The sequence below is a fragment of the Mustela nigripes genome, chromosome 17 (assembly GCF_022355385.1).
Source record: "Mustela nigripes isolate SB6536 chromosome 17, MUSNIG.SB6536, whole genome shotgun sequence".
Taxonomy (NCBI): domain Eukaryota; kingdom Metazoa; phylum Chordata; class Mammalia; order Carnivora; family Mustelidae; genus Mustela; species Mustela nigripes.
This window is the reverse complement of record NC_081573.1, coordinates 48,972,834-48,994,082: the sequence shown is the minus strand read 5'-3', so window position 1 is coordinate 48,994,082 and position 21,249 is coordinate 48,972,834. Positions and strand designations below refer to the sequence as shown.

Below are 21,249 nucleotides of genomic sequence, written 5' to 3'. Positions count from 1 at the left end.
GAACTGGTCTCAGATATGTCTAATCCAGAGGTGTCTGCTTTTCACCTAAAATTTTATGATCCACTGGAGAGAGAGAGTATGAGAGCACGTTAGCTAAGGTTCAAGTGTGCTGGGGATGCTTGTGTTCTGTGACTACAGGGGTAACTCTCAGGGATCTGACTACTCAGGGATTTAGTTGGGTTTAAGTGCTCTCATCTCAGTGTATCTCCTAATCCTGGAGATAAGTTAGGGCAGGAGACAGAGGCATCAGGCAGAGCTGGTGAGAAGTCATGTACTCACAGCCCAAATCAGCATAAAGGTGTATGACCCTTGCAATTTGGTAATTACTCAGGTGCCAAGGGTTTACTTAGGCACATCAGATTCTGGGTTTAATGGGGAAACAGAATACAGAAGCAAATAAATTGCTGGCATCTTTGTTCCCTAACACATACAAGAAAAGTCCATCCCCAATGCACCAAATCCGTATTCTTTTCAGTCGGGAAGCTTGTCCACCCCATCTCTTGTCCTGGGGACCTCTCAGGCACACTCCTGACCCACACTCACTGTGCCAATGAGGCTCCCCTTTCCTTAGGCTTGAGTCTTTCCAGTTCTGTGCAAAATTCATCTCCTATTCTTTTCCTCATAAAGGAAAAGAATTGTTATTAAGTGCATTATTGTTATCTTTTTAAAAATGTGATAATTATAAGAGATTTTATGCAATCTGTTTAACAGCAGGAAACATTCACCTTATCTGTCCTTTTCAGCACTGACATGCATCATGCATACCTTGGGGATTTTTCTTTTGGGTTTTAATTTAGGCATGATAGTTGTATGCGAACAAGCACAGTAATTTAGGGCAGTAAAAATCACCAAATAACCCTGTATAGAATATCATAATTATTCTCTTAGAAGTACATCTGAAAATGGGAGTTCTGTCAATTAACCAAATATGCTAATTTCTCTACAGATAGATGCTTGATTTTAACAGCAAATTCTATAGGCATGGGGAAGCACTGCTCTGTAAGCATTTTGAGTAGAAGGGTTTAGCTGCAGTTAAAAAAAACTGACAGTGGGAAAATAGAGACAAACATTCAACTTTCTAGCAAAATAGGATATATTTTGATCTTACAGAATAGATGAGAGAAAACTTACCATATTTTTCGGTTATGGAAGCAATCTGCTATATAAATAAACACATGCACGTATATATGTTTGTACTCATACCTGTAAGTATTTTATTTTTGCTGTGCATAATAACTTTATTTACTACTTTACTATTTTACGTGAACACACAAGTATATCAGTTTGCAATAAACCATTTCCTAGGTTTCCCGAGCACATGAAAATACAAATTGTCATTTGGATTACACTGCAGCATGAAGAACAGTTCTACTTAAGTGGCTTCCTTACACTCTGTCCTAAGAACACACTTGGACTATCAAATGGTGCACTAGAACCTGTTTGAACTTGACATTGACAGCAGTAACTTTAGGTGCCCATCACAATTCAAACTACACTGAAACTGTAACAATATGGTATTATATAAAGGCAGAGAGGGGCTGAATCCCATTATGTAGCCAGTATTAGCAGTGATGGCTTTTTGTTTGTCTGTGTTATTTACGGTTACATCTGGATTACAGTCCTCTGAGCTATGAAATCTTCCAGGTTCAAGTTGAGAGTCATCTCCCAGTACAAACAAATATGGAAAAGAAGTTATTTGCTCAACGGCACTGGTACTAGCTGCCCAGGCTGCTAACACTGAATATCACAAACTGGGCAGCTTAAAACAACAGAACTTATTTTCCACAGTTTTGGAGGCTGGAAGTCCAAAATCATGGTGTCAGCAGGTCTACACTCCTTCTCCTGGAGCTTTAGAAAAGACTCCTTCCCAGCCTCCTCCTAGCGTCTGGCAGTGACTAGCAATACACACCTATCTTGGTTTGCGGCCATATCGTCCCAATTTCTGCTTCCGTTTCTACATCTCCCATTTCCACATGGCCTTCTTCTCTTGGTCTCTTCTGTCTCTGTGTGTCTCCAAATCTCATTCTCCTTAGAAGGCCTGATCTGGAGCTCCCTGATCCAAAGCCAGTATGACCTAATCCCATATGACTCTAACTTGATCGCACTGTGGAGACCCTATGTCCAAATAGAGACTCGTGGGTAAGTATCTGTGAGAACTTGAATACGTCCTTTTGGAGGACACAACTCAACCCACAATAGTATTCAACTGGTAAAATTTAATTAATATTCCTTTGAAAGGTTCATTTTTCTTCCTCTCTCCTGGTAACTCATTGTGTTCAACAGTATCTTTTCCTGGTCCCCTTCTCCCAGCACGGGAATAATGGAGCCTCTTTATGTTCACAGTTAACCAAGGCATTTAGCGAGCAGAGAGAGAACAGCAGCTGGACGAGCCGGATTCTTTGTTTCTCGATTGTCTTTCTTTGGCTTTAAGATTTCTAGATTCTAAGATTCTAAGATTTCTAGATTTCTAGAGTGACTCCACAAGAGAGAGGTCACTCTATCTGTATTTCTGGGACACTTTGACCTTTATTTGTTGATTTGGTTTATTTATACATGACCTCCTGACTTGACGAAACACCCTTCCACAGTCTAAATATACTGCAAGGAGGGGCGCCTAGGTGGCTCGGACAGTTAAGCGATTGCCTTTGTCTTGGGTCATGATCTCAGGGTCCTGGGATCAAGTCCTATGCCAGGTTCCCTGATGAGCAGGGATCCCGCTTAAGCAGGGAGCCGGCTTCTTTCATTCCCTGCCCCCCACTCATGCTCTCTCTCTCTCACACTCTCTCTCTCTCAAATAAATAAAATCTTTAAAAATAAATAAATAAATAAACTACAAGAAATGTAGATAGTAGAAATAATATATAGCCTTTAATAAATCACTCAAAATCTGACATTCCTTTGTAAACACTTGATGTAATTAAGAGGAAAGAAAAAAGAAAAACTAAATAAAAAAGAAAAAATGTAATCAAGTAGGTTGACAACCAGCAAAAGATAATTAAAATGATCCTGTTTTGTTTCTCCATTTCATTAACATGCAAATGAGATTCATGAAGTTTGATATTGTGGTTCACCAAGAGCCATAGAAACAAATTAAGAATGAAAATGAGTCTCACTCATGAAGACTTCTGATGAGTCTATAAATAAATGTAAAATATGACCTGATCCAATTAATAACATATATATTTTGTGTGATTTATTAAATTTCAACAAACAAAACAACGATAAATAGTTAAATTAAATTTTGTACCCTTCCATGGGCCAGATTCTAAGAAAGCTCTTCTTATTCTAATGGAGCTGTGGTAAATGTAAAAGCCTGCCCTACTTTGAAAAGGACTATAAGAGGGAAGGCTCATTGTAAGATCAGTGATGTCAGCATTTCTGCTAGGAGAACTGTGGGGGCAGGGGCTGGACCGGTCTCCAGAGAGGCTAGGAGAGTTCACTTGCCTTTGGTCAGTCAAAAATTCAGAACAGCAAATAGGGAGAGAGAGTCCAGTGTGACCATTAACCCTCACTACAAGGCAAATAAATGTAACTGACAAGCAGGGTCTACGCAAATTTATTCAAAGCTCTTCAAATTCCCCATCTGATACAAGGATCTCCATGTTTGCTCTCCCACTGATGCTTTCACACCCAGAAACACACATAAGTGACTGTCTTAAATAAGAGAAGATATCATTTTAAAATAAACTTAAATTTAAAGTCATGCTAAAGTATCAGATATTTATCATGTGTACCAGATGGCAAAACACAGACAGACAGACAGACACACATATGATCCATTTGCTATGTCCAATGTTCATTGTGCTCAAGCATTACAATAGCACCAAGGATAACACCAAGGAGAAAAATGAGAAGTGGCTGACATATGGCAGCGAGAAGGGGATAATAAATGAGCAAATCGTGGTTTCAATAATATATGATGTCGGCGTCTATTTTTTCGTGGTTGCTAAAAATGTTTTCTGTGTTAGGATTGCCAAGCCTCTTTCCATAGAATGTAAGTGCAGATGGCTTTTGCCTTAGCGTATTATGGAAAGGGGCCACGATGATGCTGTCTCTAAGTGTGCAGAGTTTTGAAATCCTCTCTTACTTCAATAGCAAGTTGCCTTTTAATTATCCACACCTTCCTTTAAACATAGTCAAGAAATCAAACACAACCTACCTAAGAGATTGTCAACAGTAAGAACTGAGTATTCCTACAGGAGCACGAAACTTATTAAGTTCTCTTTCCTCCACAGGAAAGAAAATCGTGTCACCTATATTGAGAATGAAACAAACTGTGGGATTCTTATTTTTAAATAACTAGCATCTTTGAAAATTACGTCTTCTTGTGAGCTTCCTATGTAACTTGAAATAGAGGGTCAATTAAATTTTCATGGCTACTATATACATAATGATTATATATTGTTGTGGAGAGGTTTATTTTATAAGAGATATATGAAGCTCACCATACTGAAGGAATTCGCTTCTTCTGGTGCTGAAATGATGATACAGAATTTTAAAATGGGATGTGACCCTTGGCCATTCCAGAACCAGTCCTACAGCCCCTATATGTCCCATGAGTTCCAGCCATTTGCTGATTGTGAAATATATATATTTCACAATATATCACTTGTAATGATTTTATTATAAGAGAATAGAAAATTAATGAGATTCATCATGAACCGATCAGAAGGAAAAAAGCAGACTTACCATCTCTTCGATTTAGTCTTGCAAATCCAGCACCATGACTGCTAGAAAGTTCAGACGAACTGCTGAATGATGCCTGAGACAAGGTGGACACCAGAGGCTCATCACAATCATCTACCAAAAGGGAAAATCCACATTCAGGTTAGTACAGTGCTGACAGCTTCCTTGGATCCAACAGGTCAAACAAACAAAACAAAACCAAACAAAAAAGTACCAGGATCTCGAACAACATGCCCATTGCTTATATGCAATTTTCCACCCGAGGGCTATTAAGTTCAATAAGAAAAGAAAAAAGAATTTAAAGACAAGAGAATAGGAAATAGGGAAGAAAAATTTCCACAGAAATTATAATATCTTGAAGTGGAAAAAAGGTTTACCAAAAGCAAGAAACAAAAATACCCAGTCAGTATACTGAATTTATAAAAAAGGTATACAAGGAAAGATTTATAAATTAAACTATATTAAAATTAAGAAATTATGGTTGCCAAAGGACACATAAAGAGAAACATCATCTGTGAAAAGTGCGTGCAAAACAGCATATGATTAGTATGCCAAATTAAGGAAAATAAAATAAAATAAAGATAAATGGGGTTGCCTGGGTGGCTCAGTTGGTTGAGCGTCTGAGTCTTGGTTTCAGCTCAGGTCATGGTCTCATGGCTTATGAGATCAAGCCCTGGGTTAGGCTCCATGCCCAGCAGAGACTCTGCCTGAAGATTCTTTCCCTCTGCCTGACCCCCCAACTCACACACACACTCTCTCTCTAAAATAAATAAATCTTTTTAAAAAAAGAGAGACAGAGAGAAAGAAAAACTACCTTTAAATCAGTTAAAAAACACACTTGGAAAAACAGCACAAGGGAAGAGCGGAAAAGACACAGAACAGAACCTACATAAACTGATGATCTAACTCATCAGTAAAAAGAAGTGTAAATCAAGACTACAGTTAGATACTATTTTACAGACAGTATATTCTCAAGATTTGAGGATTTTGACAACACCAGATCATCTGCAGAATGTGGGCCAAGAGAAGCTCCAACAGGCTGCTAGTGGAAGTGTAAATTTGAGCACCTACTTAAAAAAACAATTTGTCATTAGCTTGTGCATTTGAACTTTCCGTACCCAGATGCTCCTCCAATTCCCCTGATATATATGCCATCCTGGGCACAGTATCCCTAGGACGAACCGCTGGTCTCAAGGAGTTTGCCTTTCTAACCCAAGGATGTGATACAAGTACTAGTATTTTCTCTGTCCTATGAGAAGAGAAAAGTTGGCAAACATTGACCTAGAGAAACTCTAGCATTGTGCACCAGGAGACATGCAGTTTCCAGCAGCACTGTTCATAATAGAAAACAATCGTTCACAACTCAAACAGCCAATGACCAAAGAACAGATCAATGAATTGTAGTACTCATCACAGTGGAGTAATCTGCATCAGTACAAAGAAAGCACACTAATGCACACCAAAGATATAGTTGGATCTTTAGACACAAAATTTTTAGTGAAAAAAATCAAATTATAAGAGACCATATAAGACATAATTGATAGTTTTAAGTATCTTAAAAATAAGCAAAGCTAAGCAATATGTTGTTTAGGAATACATGTGAATTTTTAAAAACACTTAAAAAAACAAATGAAAAGCATAAAATTCAGGATAGTGGATACTTCTGGAGGAAGGTAATGTGTCTATTGTGTGTGTATATACATGTATGCATATATCAACATGCACATAAGGATATATATGAAAGCACACATCTGTCTATCATCTATGCTTTTTTTTAGGTTTTTATTTATTTATTTATTTGACACAGAGAGAGAGAGAGAGATCACAAGTAGGCAGAGCAGCAGGCAGAGAGAGAGAGGAGGAAGCAGGCTCCCAGCTGAGCAGAGAGCCCGATGCGGGGCTCAATCTCAGGACCCTGAGATCATGACCTGAGCCGAAGGCAGAGGCTTTAACCCACTGAGCCACCCAGGCGCCCCATCCTCTATGCTTTTATGTGTACCACATACAATTTAAAATAAGGCACCAAGAAAGAGGGAAGGGATAAGAATGATCTCCTGGTGACCACAATATCCATATACACTTATTTCATTCAGTTAGTTCTTCAATATATTCAATCTTTATATATTTGTATTTTATTTTATACAATTATTAAGTTGTTGCCATTTTTTACTCTAATCAGAAAAAAACATTTCTTTCATATTTAGAATTTAACATAATTGGTAATTAAAAATCATGCAAGGTTATTGTCCTAATTTTTAAATTAACAGTAAGCAATTTCATTTAAATTAATCTAGGAATTATCTAGATTCATTTGAAATTTTATGAAGCTTATTCTGCCTGAACAGTTATTTTTAAAGTCATTAGTAGTTTCATTGCTTTAGTATTCAAACTACAATATTTTGGCAGTCCTGCTATTGGAAATGTTTTTCTTTAAAGCTGAATGTCTAGAGTATAAGAGATAAGGAATGCCAACTTAACATCAGCATGTCTTTCAGAAGAATTTGCCTGAGATAACATTTTACTTTTTAAGATCATCTCATTTTCATTTAGAGTCCACTTTTTCTTCCTGCACACCTGAAATTCTTCAGCTAACTCTTAGGACAGACTTGGTAACTGGCCCACAGTCCCTGCATGTCTACTGATTGGCCTAAGTACTGACCCTGTCCATCTGGTGGTAATTCAAGTATTAAAGGAGGACAGACATAAAGAGACACATAATCCATGGGGTGACAGAGGGAGTTTTGATTATGCCCAACCATGAGCAACTTACCAAAACGCCTTAGAGCACACTTGTGTGTGCATCTGCACGTGCAAACAAGTGCATATCTCTATGGGGAGAGGGCCTGCGCCGTGTGTATTTACCAGAAGTACAGTCATTTTTGAATCATTATTAGTATTCAGGTATAAGTGTGACCAAAAAAGGATGTTTAACTGCAATTCACAATCAATTATGCAGATTCAAATCGACGTTTCAGATGTAAAATGCCTCTCCAATGCAATCACTCTTGAGGGCATATATTTACTGCTCATTTGTTTTTGCCATTATAAACTGAGAATCAATACTGTTCTATTTTTAGCTTATGGTGGGATTAAAATAAGAGAATGGGTGTGATTTCATTTATGGGGGAAAAGACATGGGATATGGGAAATGGGTCAGGGAGGCTTCTGGTATTTGGTAAAGTTCCAGTTATTGGTCTGAGTGGTGACTACATGACCTTATTATGTTTTATCACAAGCACACATATTTCCCCCATGAACGACTGTGTGTTTATTTAGCAATAAAATATTCTAAAGTTATTTTTGCATAAAAATAATAATAACAGACATTCAGTGAGTATTCTGTGCTAAGAACTTAACAATTTCACAAAGTTATTAATCTCTATCACTCTTTCTCCTCTTTGAGATATCAATATTACTTACAGATGAGGTAAATGACACACAGACTTTGGTTAATTTGCTTGTCTCACTGTAGTGGAACCACGATGTCTAAAAAGTTAGCTGGGGCCTAGAATCCAGGATGTAAGAATGACATAACTACAACTACTATTTCTTTAGATCTGGAATATAGGAATTTCATCAGATACCATTATGACATAAACAACTGTCTCTCAAGAAGTTGTATTATTGGGGCGCCTGGGTGGCTCAGTGGGTTAAATGTCAGCTTTTGGCTCGGGTCATGATCTCAGGGTCCTGGGATGGAGCCCCATGTCAGGCTCTTTGCTCAGCAGGGAGGCTGCTTCCCCCTCTCTCTCTGCCTGCCTCTCTGCCTACTTGTGATCTCTCTGTCAAATAAATAAATAAAATCTTTAAAAAAAAAAAGTCGTATTACTCTTATTCCAGATGTGCCAAGCAACTTATTACCAAAAAACTATAAAATAATAAATAAACTGTAAAACTATTGATCTTCAACAGTCTTGAAACAAGGGAGGGAGGTTTCAGATGGCAATAACAAGTCTGGAGTAAAAGGAATAGTTCCCTCTAGACCTTAAGAAAATGGAATTATGGATTAAACATCAGTCTCCTGTGAACTGAATTCAGAAAACAAGTTTTCTCTGATTGCATCAGTAAATGCAGTGAAATACACGTTCTAGACTTGCAAAGCTGTGAACCACAACTGAAGGTGACTTCACACCCCAGGGGACAGTTAGCAACATCTGGAAACGCTCTAGTCATCACAGCTTGGGGAAATTCTAGAATCTAGTGGGTGGAGGACGGGGGTGCTGCCATCATCCTATAGTGCACAGGGCAACCCTCCAAGACAAAGAATTATCCAGTCCCAAATGTCAATAGTGCAGTAGCTGAGAAACCCTATCCTAGACTCTAGAAAAGCAACCCAGTGAACTAGTCTTCTCTGGACTAATCTCTCATTTAGAACTCTTGGCTTCCTCAAACTTTCATGATTAATAATTTACAGCTTCTCAGAGAGCATATGATCATTGTTCAGAGTGCATAAATATGTAAGTATTTAAGCAAGGAGCAATCAAATCTGAAATAACATACTAAGTCAGTTCAGAAACATAATTGTATTATTTTTAAACAAAATACTATGTCAGATCATGAACATCCTGGTCCCTACATCAGAGATGTATATATATGTACATTTATTTTATGCACATAATAGTATGTATGTCTTACAGTGTGCACATAGTATATTTGCACATGCACAAATGTGTACTTATATATGTGTGTATAATATGTATGTGTGTATAATATATAGATAATTTAATGCATATATGTACATACATATACATATGCAATATATATCATAATGTATACATATATCATAATGTATACATGTACATTTATAATGTGTATAAAGGCTGTATAAATGCTAAGTTGGCTATTAAATTATAAGTGATGGCATTCACTGTATGCCATCCTCATAAATATATATGAATATATTTTATATGAACACATATACATATAAATGTGTCATTAAAAAAAGAATACATACATGTATACATATACATAAACATGAATTCACACAAACCAGAATATACATATACATTATATGTATATATAAATGTATAAAAATATGTATTTATATGTGTAAATATTTTGTAGATTCAAAGTTGCATATGCATTAGTACACACGTATTTACATGTCTGAATATGCTATAGGCTATACATATTATATATCATTATATTATTATAAATATATACACATTATATATTATACATACAACACATGTATTACATATATAATGTACACATTTGCAAACATAAATATACAGCGTACAGTACAGGGCCTTCACACCCATCCCTGTAAGTCTCCAAAGGACTGCCCACCACACGAGTCATCAATCAGGGAGCACCTGTGCTAACTGTGGAGGGGGCAGTTTGGGACCATCCCTTCTACCTCTGCGGACCCCTCCTGCTGCTGTGAGCAGATGTGCTGCCCAGGCTGGGGCTCTTACCCCAGCCCACTTCTCCCCCAGTGCTGCAGGCCACTCACCTCTGCTTCTGGCCCATCACTGGCATATGTGCTGCCCATTCTTTTTCTCTGCAGCCCTTGCTTTGCCCTGGTGTGGAGGTCCTAGCCCCCAACTCCTCTCCATCTGTGCTTTGACACTGAGAAGGAAGGCTTCCGAATGACAGGAGCAGGATGGAACTGTTTCGCTGCCCTCCCCACCTGTTAGGATAGGCCGAGGGAGACTGAGATCTCCCTGCCCCCGGGGCTGCTCTTTGCACCCCTCACCACCCACACGCGGGACAGACTGGGCTGTCTACCTCCCAGCAAGAGAGCTTTGGCCTGCATCCGCTTTCCTCCTAGGGGCTAGTGGGCAGAACGGGAGTCATCACAACTTCCACCCAGGCTTTGGGCTGCCCGCAGTGCATGCTGGGGACTCAGCTCCCACGCCGTCCCACCCCTCACCCAGCTCAGCGGCCACAGGTGAGTAGCCAACTCCACTGCCCCAACTCCCTGCAGGAACCAGATGTGGACCGAGTACAGCCTGACATCTCTATGATTGGAGGGATCAGGTTGGGGGTACATCAAGGTCAAAGGGCAGGAGCTCATTAAGAGTCCAGCGGCTAATGAAATTTAAAAATACAGTCATTGGGCGCTGGGTGGCTCAGTGGGTTATGACCTCTGCCCTCCCAGGTTCCTAGGATCAAGTCCCACAACGGGCTCTCTGCTCAGCGGGAAGCCTGCTTCTCCCTCTCTCTCTGCCTGCCTCTCTGCCTACTTTTGATCTCTGTCTGTCAAATAAATAAAAATAAAATCTTAAAAAAAAATACAGTCATTAAGGGGGAAGGATTGTACTATTCAAAACCGCAGTAGTACATGCTTGGTTAATTAACGCCTTTTTTTTTTTTTTTAGAGGAAGAAATGAACATGACTCTCTACTCTGTGTTTTTCCAAAATTGTTACTTTTTATTCAACCTTTCTGAAAGTCATATTAGAATTTCCACATTAGCCTTGATAAACTCAGAAATGTGAAACTAGAGTTTTTAATCTATTTTTGTTAAAAAAAATCTATACCCTGATTACATGTAGAAGATAATTTTAATGAATTATGTTAGAATATCCATATTAACCTAATTTATATTGAGACATTTTCACATATACATACACACATACAAAGATACACATACCTACAGCTTTTGGGTCAATATCTCAGAAAAGTCACCATTTATTCTTCACTTGAGAGAAAAACTTACCATGGTCATTAAAAGACAATGATAAATTAGATCTCTGGCAAATTGTGTATATAAAAAACTCAATAGCCTCTTACAAATAAAGATGCAAGCTACAGTGAAAGTATTTTAATATAGCTCGATTGAAAGTAATTTAATTTTATTTTACTAAGGGCTTTAATGCATAATTCTCATAAGTAAGTAAAAGCTGTTCAGTTTTTAATAAAAGTAATTCAATTTTCTTAATCTCTGTGTAATACTACCTGTACTAAGTTAATGGGTATATGTTATTAGCTGCTTATGTTCTCAGTGCTTCACATGTATTAACTCATTTGATCCTGACAAATAGTCTGTATTACTTGATAGTATTAACTCCATCAGACAATTGAAGAAAAAGGTATACCATGGTTAAATAATTTACCCAAGGATACAGAACTCCTATTCTGAGTGAGTATACTATTGAAACAAGTATTGGTAATCTTAAATATACTTGACCAAAACAAAGGTCTGATTGCAGCAGCATTGAGCTAAGTTGTCACTGAGTAAAACCACCTTCTCTGTTATTTGGAGTCCTGCCAAAATCACTGCATGTCTGCTAGTAAATCATGTTTCCCAGAGGACTATGCACTGGAGAAGGATAGGACTAGATTGAATAGGATAGGATATAATGGGACAGGATAGGATAGAGAGCAAACATACTTAATTTTTTTTTTTTTTAACCAAAGTGGGACTTGAATTCACAACTCTGAGATCAAGACCTGAGTGGAGATCAAGAGTCAGACACTTAACCAGCTGAGCCACCCAGGCACTCCCATGCTTAAAATATTTTAAAATTCCCATACAACTCGAGGCAGATTGAGATCTTAGACAAGGAGATTTAGAAACAACAGAATCTCAGTCTTCTCAGAAAGATCTAGTCCAAATATTCCACTGACAGAATCAGGATTAAGGAATGGCCTTCTTGTCAAGAAATCCATTTCCTTGAACAAAATGTCTTATTCTAATCTATATTATTGAAATTGTCATTAGTTGAAATTAGGAAAAATTAAGGAATTGTGCTAGCCTATATAAAAAATACTGTGTACAAGCCAAGACCTCATCCAAAAAATTAGACAATAATATTGTTCTTTTACCATAAGCCCAGGCTAAGTTAGTTCTACAAATTGTTCAGGCCTAGTTCCAAGATTCCAGGAGTAGTCCCATCTCCCCACCCTGGCATGGCACAGGATCCAATCCCTCATGCACCTCTGACTCTTGCGCAACTAGAGAATAGGTATACAAAAGGGCAATGGCCAGATGATATACAAAAATACAACTCTGACCTATAACCTACAGCAAGCAGCCCAGGAAGCCAACCTACTATCTACAGTAACAAGCCCAAAAAGCCAAATAATAACCTCTGTATCGACTGGCCCCAAACAGCCAGGACTTGGCTAATAACTTGGAATTTTGCTAATTTTTACCTCTGCTTTCAACTTAGTACTGGATAAATGTATTTAGTAGAGATTTCTCTACCAATTATAGAAGGAACCAAATACACACACCTGATAAATCATATAGGATGTCCTGCTTCTGCTCAGCCTGCTTTCTGCTTCCCTATGTCAGAAGCCTCCAACCGGAGCATACCTCCAGGTAGAAAGCTTTCCTTCCATCATGCCTGCCTCTGAGTCTCTGTCCGACACAAGTGATGATGGCTGACTCCCTTGTGATAGTGAACTCAGAACCATTAGCTTTTGCCTCTTCTCAGGGTCTTCCTTTACTGCCATGATAATAAGTTCTTCCCAACTCTGCAGACTCATCTGCACAATTGTAATCATCTCAGAAATTCGCTCAGCACATCAAAGAAAAGCCCCATAAGTTCATCCTAAGAACTTCCAGAAGACCCAGGTATATCTGAAAAGCATCATTAGCCTCCGGATAAGACTATGGACTCTGAAAAACAATCTGAGGGTTTTGAAGGGGCAGGGGGTAGGAGGTTGGGGAAACCAGGTGGTGGGTATTAGAGAGGGCACGGATTGCATGGGTGTGGTGCAAAAACAATGAATACTGTTACGCTGAAAAGAAATTTAAAAATAAAATAAAATAAAACAGATACAAATTAAAAAAAAAAATACATGGATCAGCTCCATGTTGTCTCTGGAACTGAAGGTGGAACCGGCGCCTTCAGTAATGCATCCTGGTTGCAGAATGGAATCACATGGGGGAGAGCTAGGACTCTCCTGTGACTGTGCCCCATTCCAGGTCACACTCTGACTTCCTTTGTCTGGGGAGTAGTGCAGCCAGTACCACGCTAGCTCAGAAACCAATAAAACAGACTTCCAGATTAATCCCTATCCAAGGGAGAGTTTTGTTCCTTCTGCAATGTCTTTCTGCTTTTCCTATGGCTTCATCAGGCTGGTTTAAAGATTGAAAAGTGGTTTGTGTTCCATACAAACCCCCTTCTTCCCTCCACAGCTAAGTCAACCACCCATGTATGGAGGCAGCTACTACACAGTAACATTCTGGCAAGAAAAAGAAGTTTTAAGGAATAGTGATATAAGTGGTTTTAAATAAAAAAAAATTTTCAGAAGAGCAGGCGACAAAATATAGGCCGATCCTAATTTCATCTCTCCTCATCATCTGTCCATCAGTGGCTTAAATCTAAGAACAACATATTGCCGCAACTTAAAACAAGTAAGTATCAGTATTTTTTCTAGAAGTGGTCAGACTCACGGGGTGATTTTCTCGTTGTCAAGAATTTATTATTGCAGCAGCCTCTCAGGTTCTATACATTTTCTCCTATAGACGCCATATATACATTTCGTCCTATAGACGCCATGTGTGAATTATATATATAATTGCTTAATACGCTGTGATGTTAATGGGATAAACTTTCACTTGGAGGCAAACACGGGCTTATGTGTCCCAAGTTAGAGCCTTGGTTTGAACCGCTTTCCCAATTAATCTGCACGATTAATGGATTAATGGGAAGGCAGTTAACTTTTAATGACAACACAGCCAGAGGCTGATTGATTTTAGAGGCTTAATAGTAACTATTTAAAGTCCAGATTTTAGGACAAGGAGACTTACAAATCCAACAACAAAACCAACCAAAGTTGAAAAGGTAAAACAAATAATTACAAAGCAAAGAGATAGCAGAGCTCTAAGACCCTGCACACGTCATGAACTTTTCCCGACAAAATGGCCGCATGTGACACTGTGATGAAGAGATTGAGGACCCGTAACTTTGAGCAGTTCCTTTTACGACCACATCTAAATTTCAGAACTGACTCTTGATTTAAAAAGGACTTACAGGGAAACTCAAAATAATTCAAATAGATTTCAGAACGTAAGACACAGATTAAACTGACATTAAATCCATGGTAGGACAACTACAGCCAAGTGGTAATGAAGACGTTTCTTTAAAAGAAAATAGGTTTGTAATATATTATACAGAACTTTTTCTTCTCCTTTTTCTTTCTAATAGGTTCATGTAAAAATTCTTGAGTGTATTATGCAGACAGTTCTGTGCTTTTCATAGCCCAGGAATAGAGACAGAGAAAGTAAATGGCTGCTGTAGTAAGTTTGCTGTTTGTTGCTGATATAACAAATTGCCACAAACTTGGTGGTTTCTGAAAGCAACAAAAATCAATTATCTTACAGTTCTGATGTCTGAAGTTCAGACTTAACTTCATGGGCTAAAATAAGGTTTCAGCAGGGTGATGTTTCTTCTGGAGGCTCTGGGGGAGAATCTGAGTGCTTCCCTTTTCCACCTTCTACAGGCTCATTCATTGCCTTCCATATGGCCTCTGATTATCACACCTCTCCCTGACTCTCTTGCTGCTTCTACTTTTGAGAATTCTTGTGATAACCCTGAGCCCACCTGGATAATCCAGGATAATCTCCCCATCTCAAAGAGCCTTAATCTAATAACATCTGCAAAATCCTCTATGCCCAACAAAGGTAACATGGTCAAAGATTCCAGGGATTAAGATGTGCACATCCTTGGAAGGCCATTACTCCGCCTACAACAGTTACCAAACTAGAGGTGTAGAACCAAGAAAGGAAATTTTTTGCAGATTCTATGCCTCAAAATATTGCCCATTCATTGTTAAAATGCACTTTTGAGTCTGATGTGGGGACACACATATATTGTTTTAAAGATGAGAACTCCCATTTTTAGTAAGCCCTTAGAGTTAATAGAATCCACACATATGATTGCAATTTGAGACAAACAAGACTGGTTCATTCCCAAAGCCAACTGGAAGATTACTCGAAGCCTCTCCTCAGTGCACAAAGCTGGGGCATTTTGAGCAACTGCTTCCTTTCCAAGTCACAGCCATACTTCCCTTTACTATATGTCACTCTTCCTGAGAGCCACCACCCCTCACTCCCTTCTGGAAGGCCCCTAACCTGAATAGGCATCTATCATAGCACCTACAAGGTGGTCTGGGTCTCCACTTGCTGGGATCACATGATCAGCATCACATTGTACCCGTCACCCCGCGCAGAAACCAGCACATTCTGTAGCATAGTGAGTTCAAGTACAGCTTTGGAGCCATCCTCCCTCAGCTCAAGTCCTGTCTTTTCCAATTACTAAGTGATCTTAAATGCTTCATTGAAACTGCCTCCCCCATCTCTAAATGGGGAACACGATTGTACTAAGGTAAGCAGGGGTTTCTGAGGATTAAATGAGTCAGCATATAAAGAGTACTGGCACCTGGTGTATAAGTACATATAAGTGTTTGTGATTGCTGCCCTAAGTGTTTATTATTATAAATCCAAAACTCCAAGAGTTAGAAATGAATAAAATTTAGCTGGATATCTCTTACAAAATTTTATTATAGGAATTTTCCCTTGAGAAGGAGAGAGGGGGTAGCATTTAACATGCTAAACACAGTGTCGTCCTACCCTCTAAAAAAATAAAAAAGAAAATGGCACAGAATTACTAACCCAAAAAAGGAAGTAAAGCATCCTTGTGATGTACTGGTTTCCCATTAAGAAACAATTTTTAATGTTCCAAAAGGCCATATTTTTCTTTATATCCCTCAAGCTTTAGATACATTTTCTTTTCTTTTATTTAGATTTAGATTTATTATTCCAGGGAAACAGGATTTAAGACTGCATATAATACAGAAATTGAGTGGCCACAATTCCCAAGGAAAGTGGAAAGGAATTCAGAGAACATGGGCATCTTTTCATTTGGACACCTTTGATGATGTCATTAGAATGTTCAGGAGCATTCACGCTGTGCCCAGCGAGATCACATGTGCACGAACTCACAGCAATGATGACCTCCTAAGTGTGTGCTATTTCCATTAACTGATATTTTCAACCTGAAATTGCAATGTTTTAGATTTTGATTCCTAGAGGGAAAATTGAGTAAGCCTCAATTCAATTCCTATTCTAGTCATATTAGATGATATTTCGACATTTCTGAGCAAATACTCCATTTTATTACTAAATTATTTTGAGAGTTGTTATTTGTGTCTCAAAATATCGCACTTAAAGATGAAGGCTGAAATGCTGCATAGTGATAAGGAGTTTTTCTGCAGATAAATGCTTTTTAATAAGTGAGCCTGTAAAGTGATTTTAATAAACAGCTATTTCTAACTAAGGGTGGGAGAGAGGGTACTAAGCCAACTAGAAACAATAACCTTCCTTGAGTAATAACATGAAATTATATGGAGGATATTTCCATTTCATTGGTTAAGATTATTGTGTTTGATTTCATAATCAAGCAACGGACAAGCTCGACTGGCTTTGGGGTACATTCCCACTCTGCTTTTGACAGCTTAGTTAAAAGCTGGCTGAGCAGATATGAGTTTGCTCAGCAAGAGAAGAGGCTGATAGGTTCTCTGAGCTCTGGAACCTCCCTCTTCCCAAGAAGGCCACACCCTCACTATAGAACCACAGGATCCTGCAAGGACATCTGGATATCTCTAGCCCCTGAGCTCCTTAAATATAAGTAGCACCATGGCACAGGCAGCTCTCTGCTGGAAAGATAGCCAAGTGTGTGAATCCTTCAGAAGGCAGAATTCTAAGACAGCCCCCAAAATTCCAGCCCCTTGCTACAGATACCTCACATAACCTTCTCCCCTTGAGTGCAGGCAAAATCTGTGCATACGATAGGATATCATTCCTGTGATTATATTACATTAAATGGCAAGAGGTATTTTGCAGATGCTGTTAATTAACTAAGATCCCTAATTTAGCTAATTTTTAGTTACTAAAAAGGGAGATTATCCTGGGTGGACATGACCTAATCAGGAGAGCCCTTCAAAGAATCCTAAAGGTCAAAGACACAAATAAGAAGCATGAGTGAAACTGCTCCCACCAGCCTTGAAGGAGCAAACTGGCAGGTTATGGTAAGCACCCGCCTCTAGGTGCTCAGAACAGACCCAGATTGAGAGCAAGCAAGACAATCAACGGCCTCAAGCGCAAGGAAGTAAACTCTGCTAACAAACATGTGACTCCAAGACTTAGACAAGACTGCAGGACACACCCTTTGTGCTTCTAGGTCTTTCATCTCTTTCTAAAACTACTGTAACCCTTCCAACATCCCGCAATCTCCATGATATAGCAAATACTGGGAATAGAGCAAATATTGGGAACTCGCTTACTTCCTGGTCTCTCAGTGTATCTGAGGTCCCATATCATTTGCAAACACCATTCTATTAGTTGTTAATGTTATCTTCGGTATACGTACTATGCCTCAAATTAGATCAGAAATAACTTAAAAATAGAAAATACATATTTCCATTCCTTTGCATATCCCGCCATGATCTACTAATAATAGTAGATACTAATAGTCACCATTTGACTTTAGAACTTAAAATACTCACATACTAAAATTCTAAGAGTCGCCATTTGACTTTAGAACTTAAAATAAAAGGCTTAAAATAATCCTTGGAACTTTGAATATACTGAAGGTATCACAAGTGGCCATGATATGCCATTCTGGTTTTCAAGACTACTATGACTTACAACTGATAGCTCTCATAGCACAACACAAAACTTAGCAGTGCCTTTCAAAATCTTTCTCTTTTTCCAAGCTAATTGTTTATATACTTTTCCTACACACACTTCTCTGGAATTAGAATCATGTATAGCTTTTACTTTGTTTTCATGTGCAGAAATTATCACTTTCACATTAGTTCCTACAAAATTCTGAGTTGACCCAGGATTTGTTCACTCGTTCACACCCGCACCTCTCCAGTATAAATGCCATCTTCTCAACCTATCACTCGGGTTCTTCCCTGACATATGTCATAGCGTCTAATCTATGACATCTTCTTGGAGAGCAGCTAAAGCATTACTAATATGAACAGATCGGTGCCAATGTACCAGTGACATTTTAACTGGCATCCTCTAGAGAAAAACACTAAGAACAGGAATAGTTATACATAGCGTGTGCTATGATCCAGCCACATCAAATCCTTACCAGAATCCTGGAAGGAAAACACTGTCTCCATTTTCTAGATGTGGACTTAAAGGTCAAGAATTTAAACTTCTTGCTGAAGGCTTTGGCTTATGACTTTGTGCCATTCGGCACCTTCACTTTGAACAACTACGTTACGTCGCCAGTACAGCTCTCCCACTTGGTTGCCCAAGCCATCGAAAAGTTACTTGAGCAAGAACACTGAATATGCTGTCCTAAGTGGACACGATGTAGCACAGGCGAGGTTCTCTGTATAAAGGACAACGGAACACATTCTCTGTGGTGACATTTATTTAAATGTGCATCAGTGATGCTCTAGACATCACTTGCAAAAAATTGGCTTATTCAACCTTTTTTGAAGATAAAATATGGTGATAGATGCAATTAAAAATCCCTACCAGGTTTTTGCTCCATTCCTTTGCTTGGTAAAAAGAGATCCCAAGGGTCTGCATATGAGAAACCTTATAAAAGGGTGATCATCTTGGAACTGGTTGGCAACCCAGTTGGCCAGTATGGCTGCAGACAGCTGAGCCCTTGGAGAGCTTCATATGGCTGTAGCCCCCATGACTTCCAGGATGTGGTCACTTCTCTCATTGGCTTTCTGCCTGAATTTCACATTCCAATGAACTTCTCCACTTGGAGATTGAGAATTGAGGCCAGCAGTAAGGCTTTGGCAGCTTCTCAGCACTTTCCCTCTTCCCACCCTACCCCTACACACATGACTGCAGTCATCTAAATAATTGAATTGCCTTCCATAAAACCCAGAGCATTTATTCTAAACTCATCTTTAACTCTACTTCCTCTTGTCTCATTAACCCTTCCTATCAATGCTCTATGGTCATTACATTTTGGTTAAACGTGATGATCACATTTTGATTAAATGAACAGTTCTGTTCAGGTTCATTGCTCTGCGCCACTGCGAGACCATCAGCTTAGAATCTCCTCCATACAAGGAGCCATTGGTGGACCTGCTCAGGCTCAAGTGCCCTGTGTAAGACTCTTACACAATAATTAATACACTGAAATTCTGTGCTCACGTACTTCCGTCCCTGTCTATATGTTCAACACCATGGTGTAGTTGGAAAGGCCCCATGCTTCTGGCTGTGGCAGTAAGAAAAAGAGGTGGGTTAGAGACACCAAGAGACAAACAGCTAGTAATACGTGACTACTCACAGAGATGGGTGAAGGCAGCAGAGAAAAATGACTCCTAGGGTTTCTGGCTGTGGGTTACCAGAAAAAGATGAGGCATCTGATAGGAAGAGGAAGGGCTAGGACAGCACACATGACTTCTGGATTCTAGGTTAGCATCTGACTTATCAGGTTTTTTAGTACAAATATTACTATTAAAGAAATATATAAAACAGACATCTTTATAGCTTGCACGTGCCAAACAAAATCACAGAGGGCAAGTTGTTTGGAGTTCTTGGGTAAAGTGACCTGACAACAGCACGCTGGAGGATTCACATATAACCATTAACACAGTGAAAGCGTATCTATCCACTGACCAATCAATGGATTGATCATAAATTTGGGGGCTTCTTTTTGACTAGTAAATGTTGACAAGCTTAAGACATAACAACTAACTACTTCTAAGCCTGAGAATATATATTTCATTTAAGTTAAGGGAAGTTTAAGTACTGCACTGGAATCAAGATCTTCCTATAAACTTCCTACCTCATTCCTTAGTACTAAGGATTTAATTTCCATTGTAAATTAACCACAATATGCACATCTGGAAGAACAGGTCCTTTGTTTTTTAGAGCTACAACATAATAAATCAAATATATTATTGTCACTGAATAAAAATAAATATAAATAATCATCTTTTATTATAGCTCATTCAATACCTCAAGTTGTTTACAGTGTAGATCATTTCCAGTGGCAGGGCACATTCTTACTTATTAGAATTCTGAGTATATGTTTGCTGGTTTTAAGCAACATTTAAATTAAATAAGTGTATTACAAATGCTGAAATCTAAATGGCCAAGAAGAACCAGCTAAATAGCATCATCAATTGTAACAACTTTCTAAAGACCAGTTGCTGGTTTGGTTGGCCCTGAAATTCAGATGTTTAAAATATTAAAGCACTTTTTAAAAGAGAAGTGTCCTTCTCATTTTTAGTAAGTCCTCTGAGTTCACATACACATCAGTAAAGGTTATTTCTTGACAACTCTGTCGAGTAAAAACCTTCCGGGTTTTTCTTCATAGCTGGACATGTCCAGGGACACATTTTTAAAATGTAATAGCTGCCGGTGGAGGGCCATTCAAAGCCTCAAGTGCTTCCTGTCACAGATTTTTAAACCTCACGAGATGGTGTAACACCGCAGAACACGCTGGAGAATGGAAGCTTCCTGGAAGGGTGGTTACCTCAGCTCTTCTCAGTGCTTGGAATATATCAAATATGGTCAACAATTCAACAGAATTCACCTCTGGCTTCCGAATCCTTAGATACAGCAAAAGAAGTGAGTTCAAAATGATGTGGCATATCCAAAAATGTTTCAGTT

General features: G+C 38.7%; 1 protein-coding gene across 2 annotated transcripts in view; it reads right to left on the bottom strand.

The window, feature by feature from the left end:
- CNTNAP4 (contactin associated protein family member 4) overlaps positions 1-21,249 on the bottom strand; it is a 242,398-nt gene that overhangs the window by 202,615 nt on the left and 18,534 nt on the right. For both annotated transcript variants that reach the window (XM_059381303.1, XM_059381304.1), the window contains exon 2: positions 4,690-4,800. In XM_059381303.1, the coding sequence (XP_059237286.1) occupies positions 4,690-4,800 (111 nt within the window). The remainder of the gene's footprint in view (positions 1-4,689; positions 4,801-21,249) is intronic.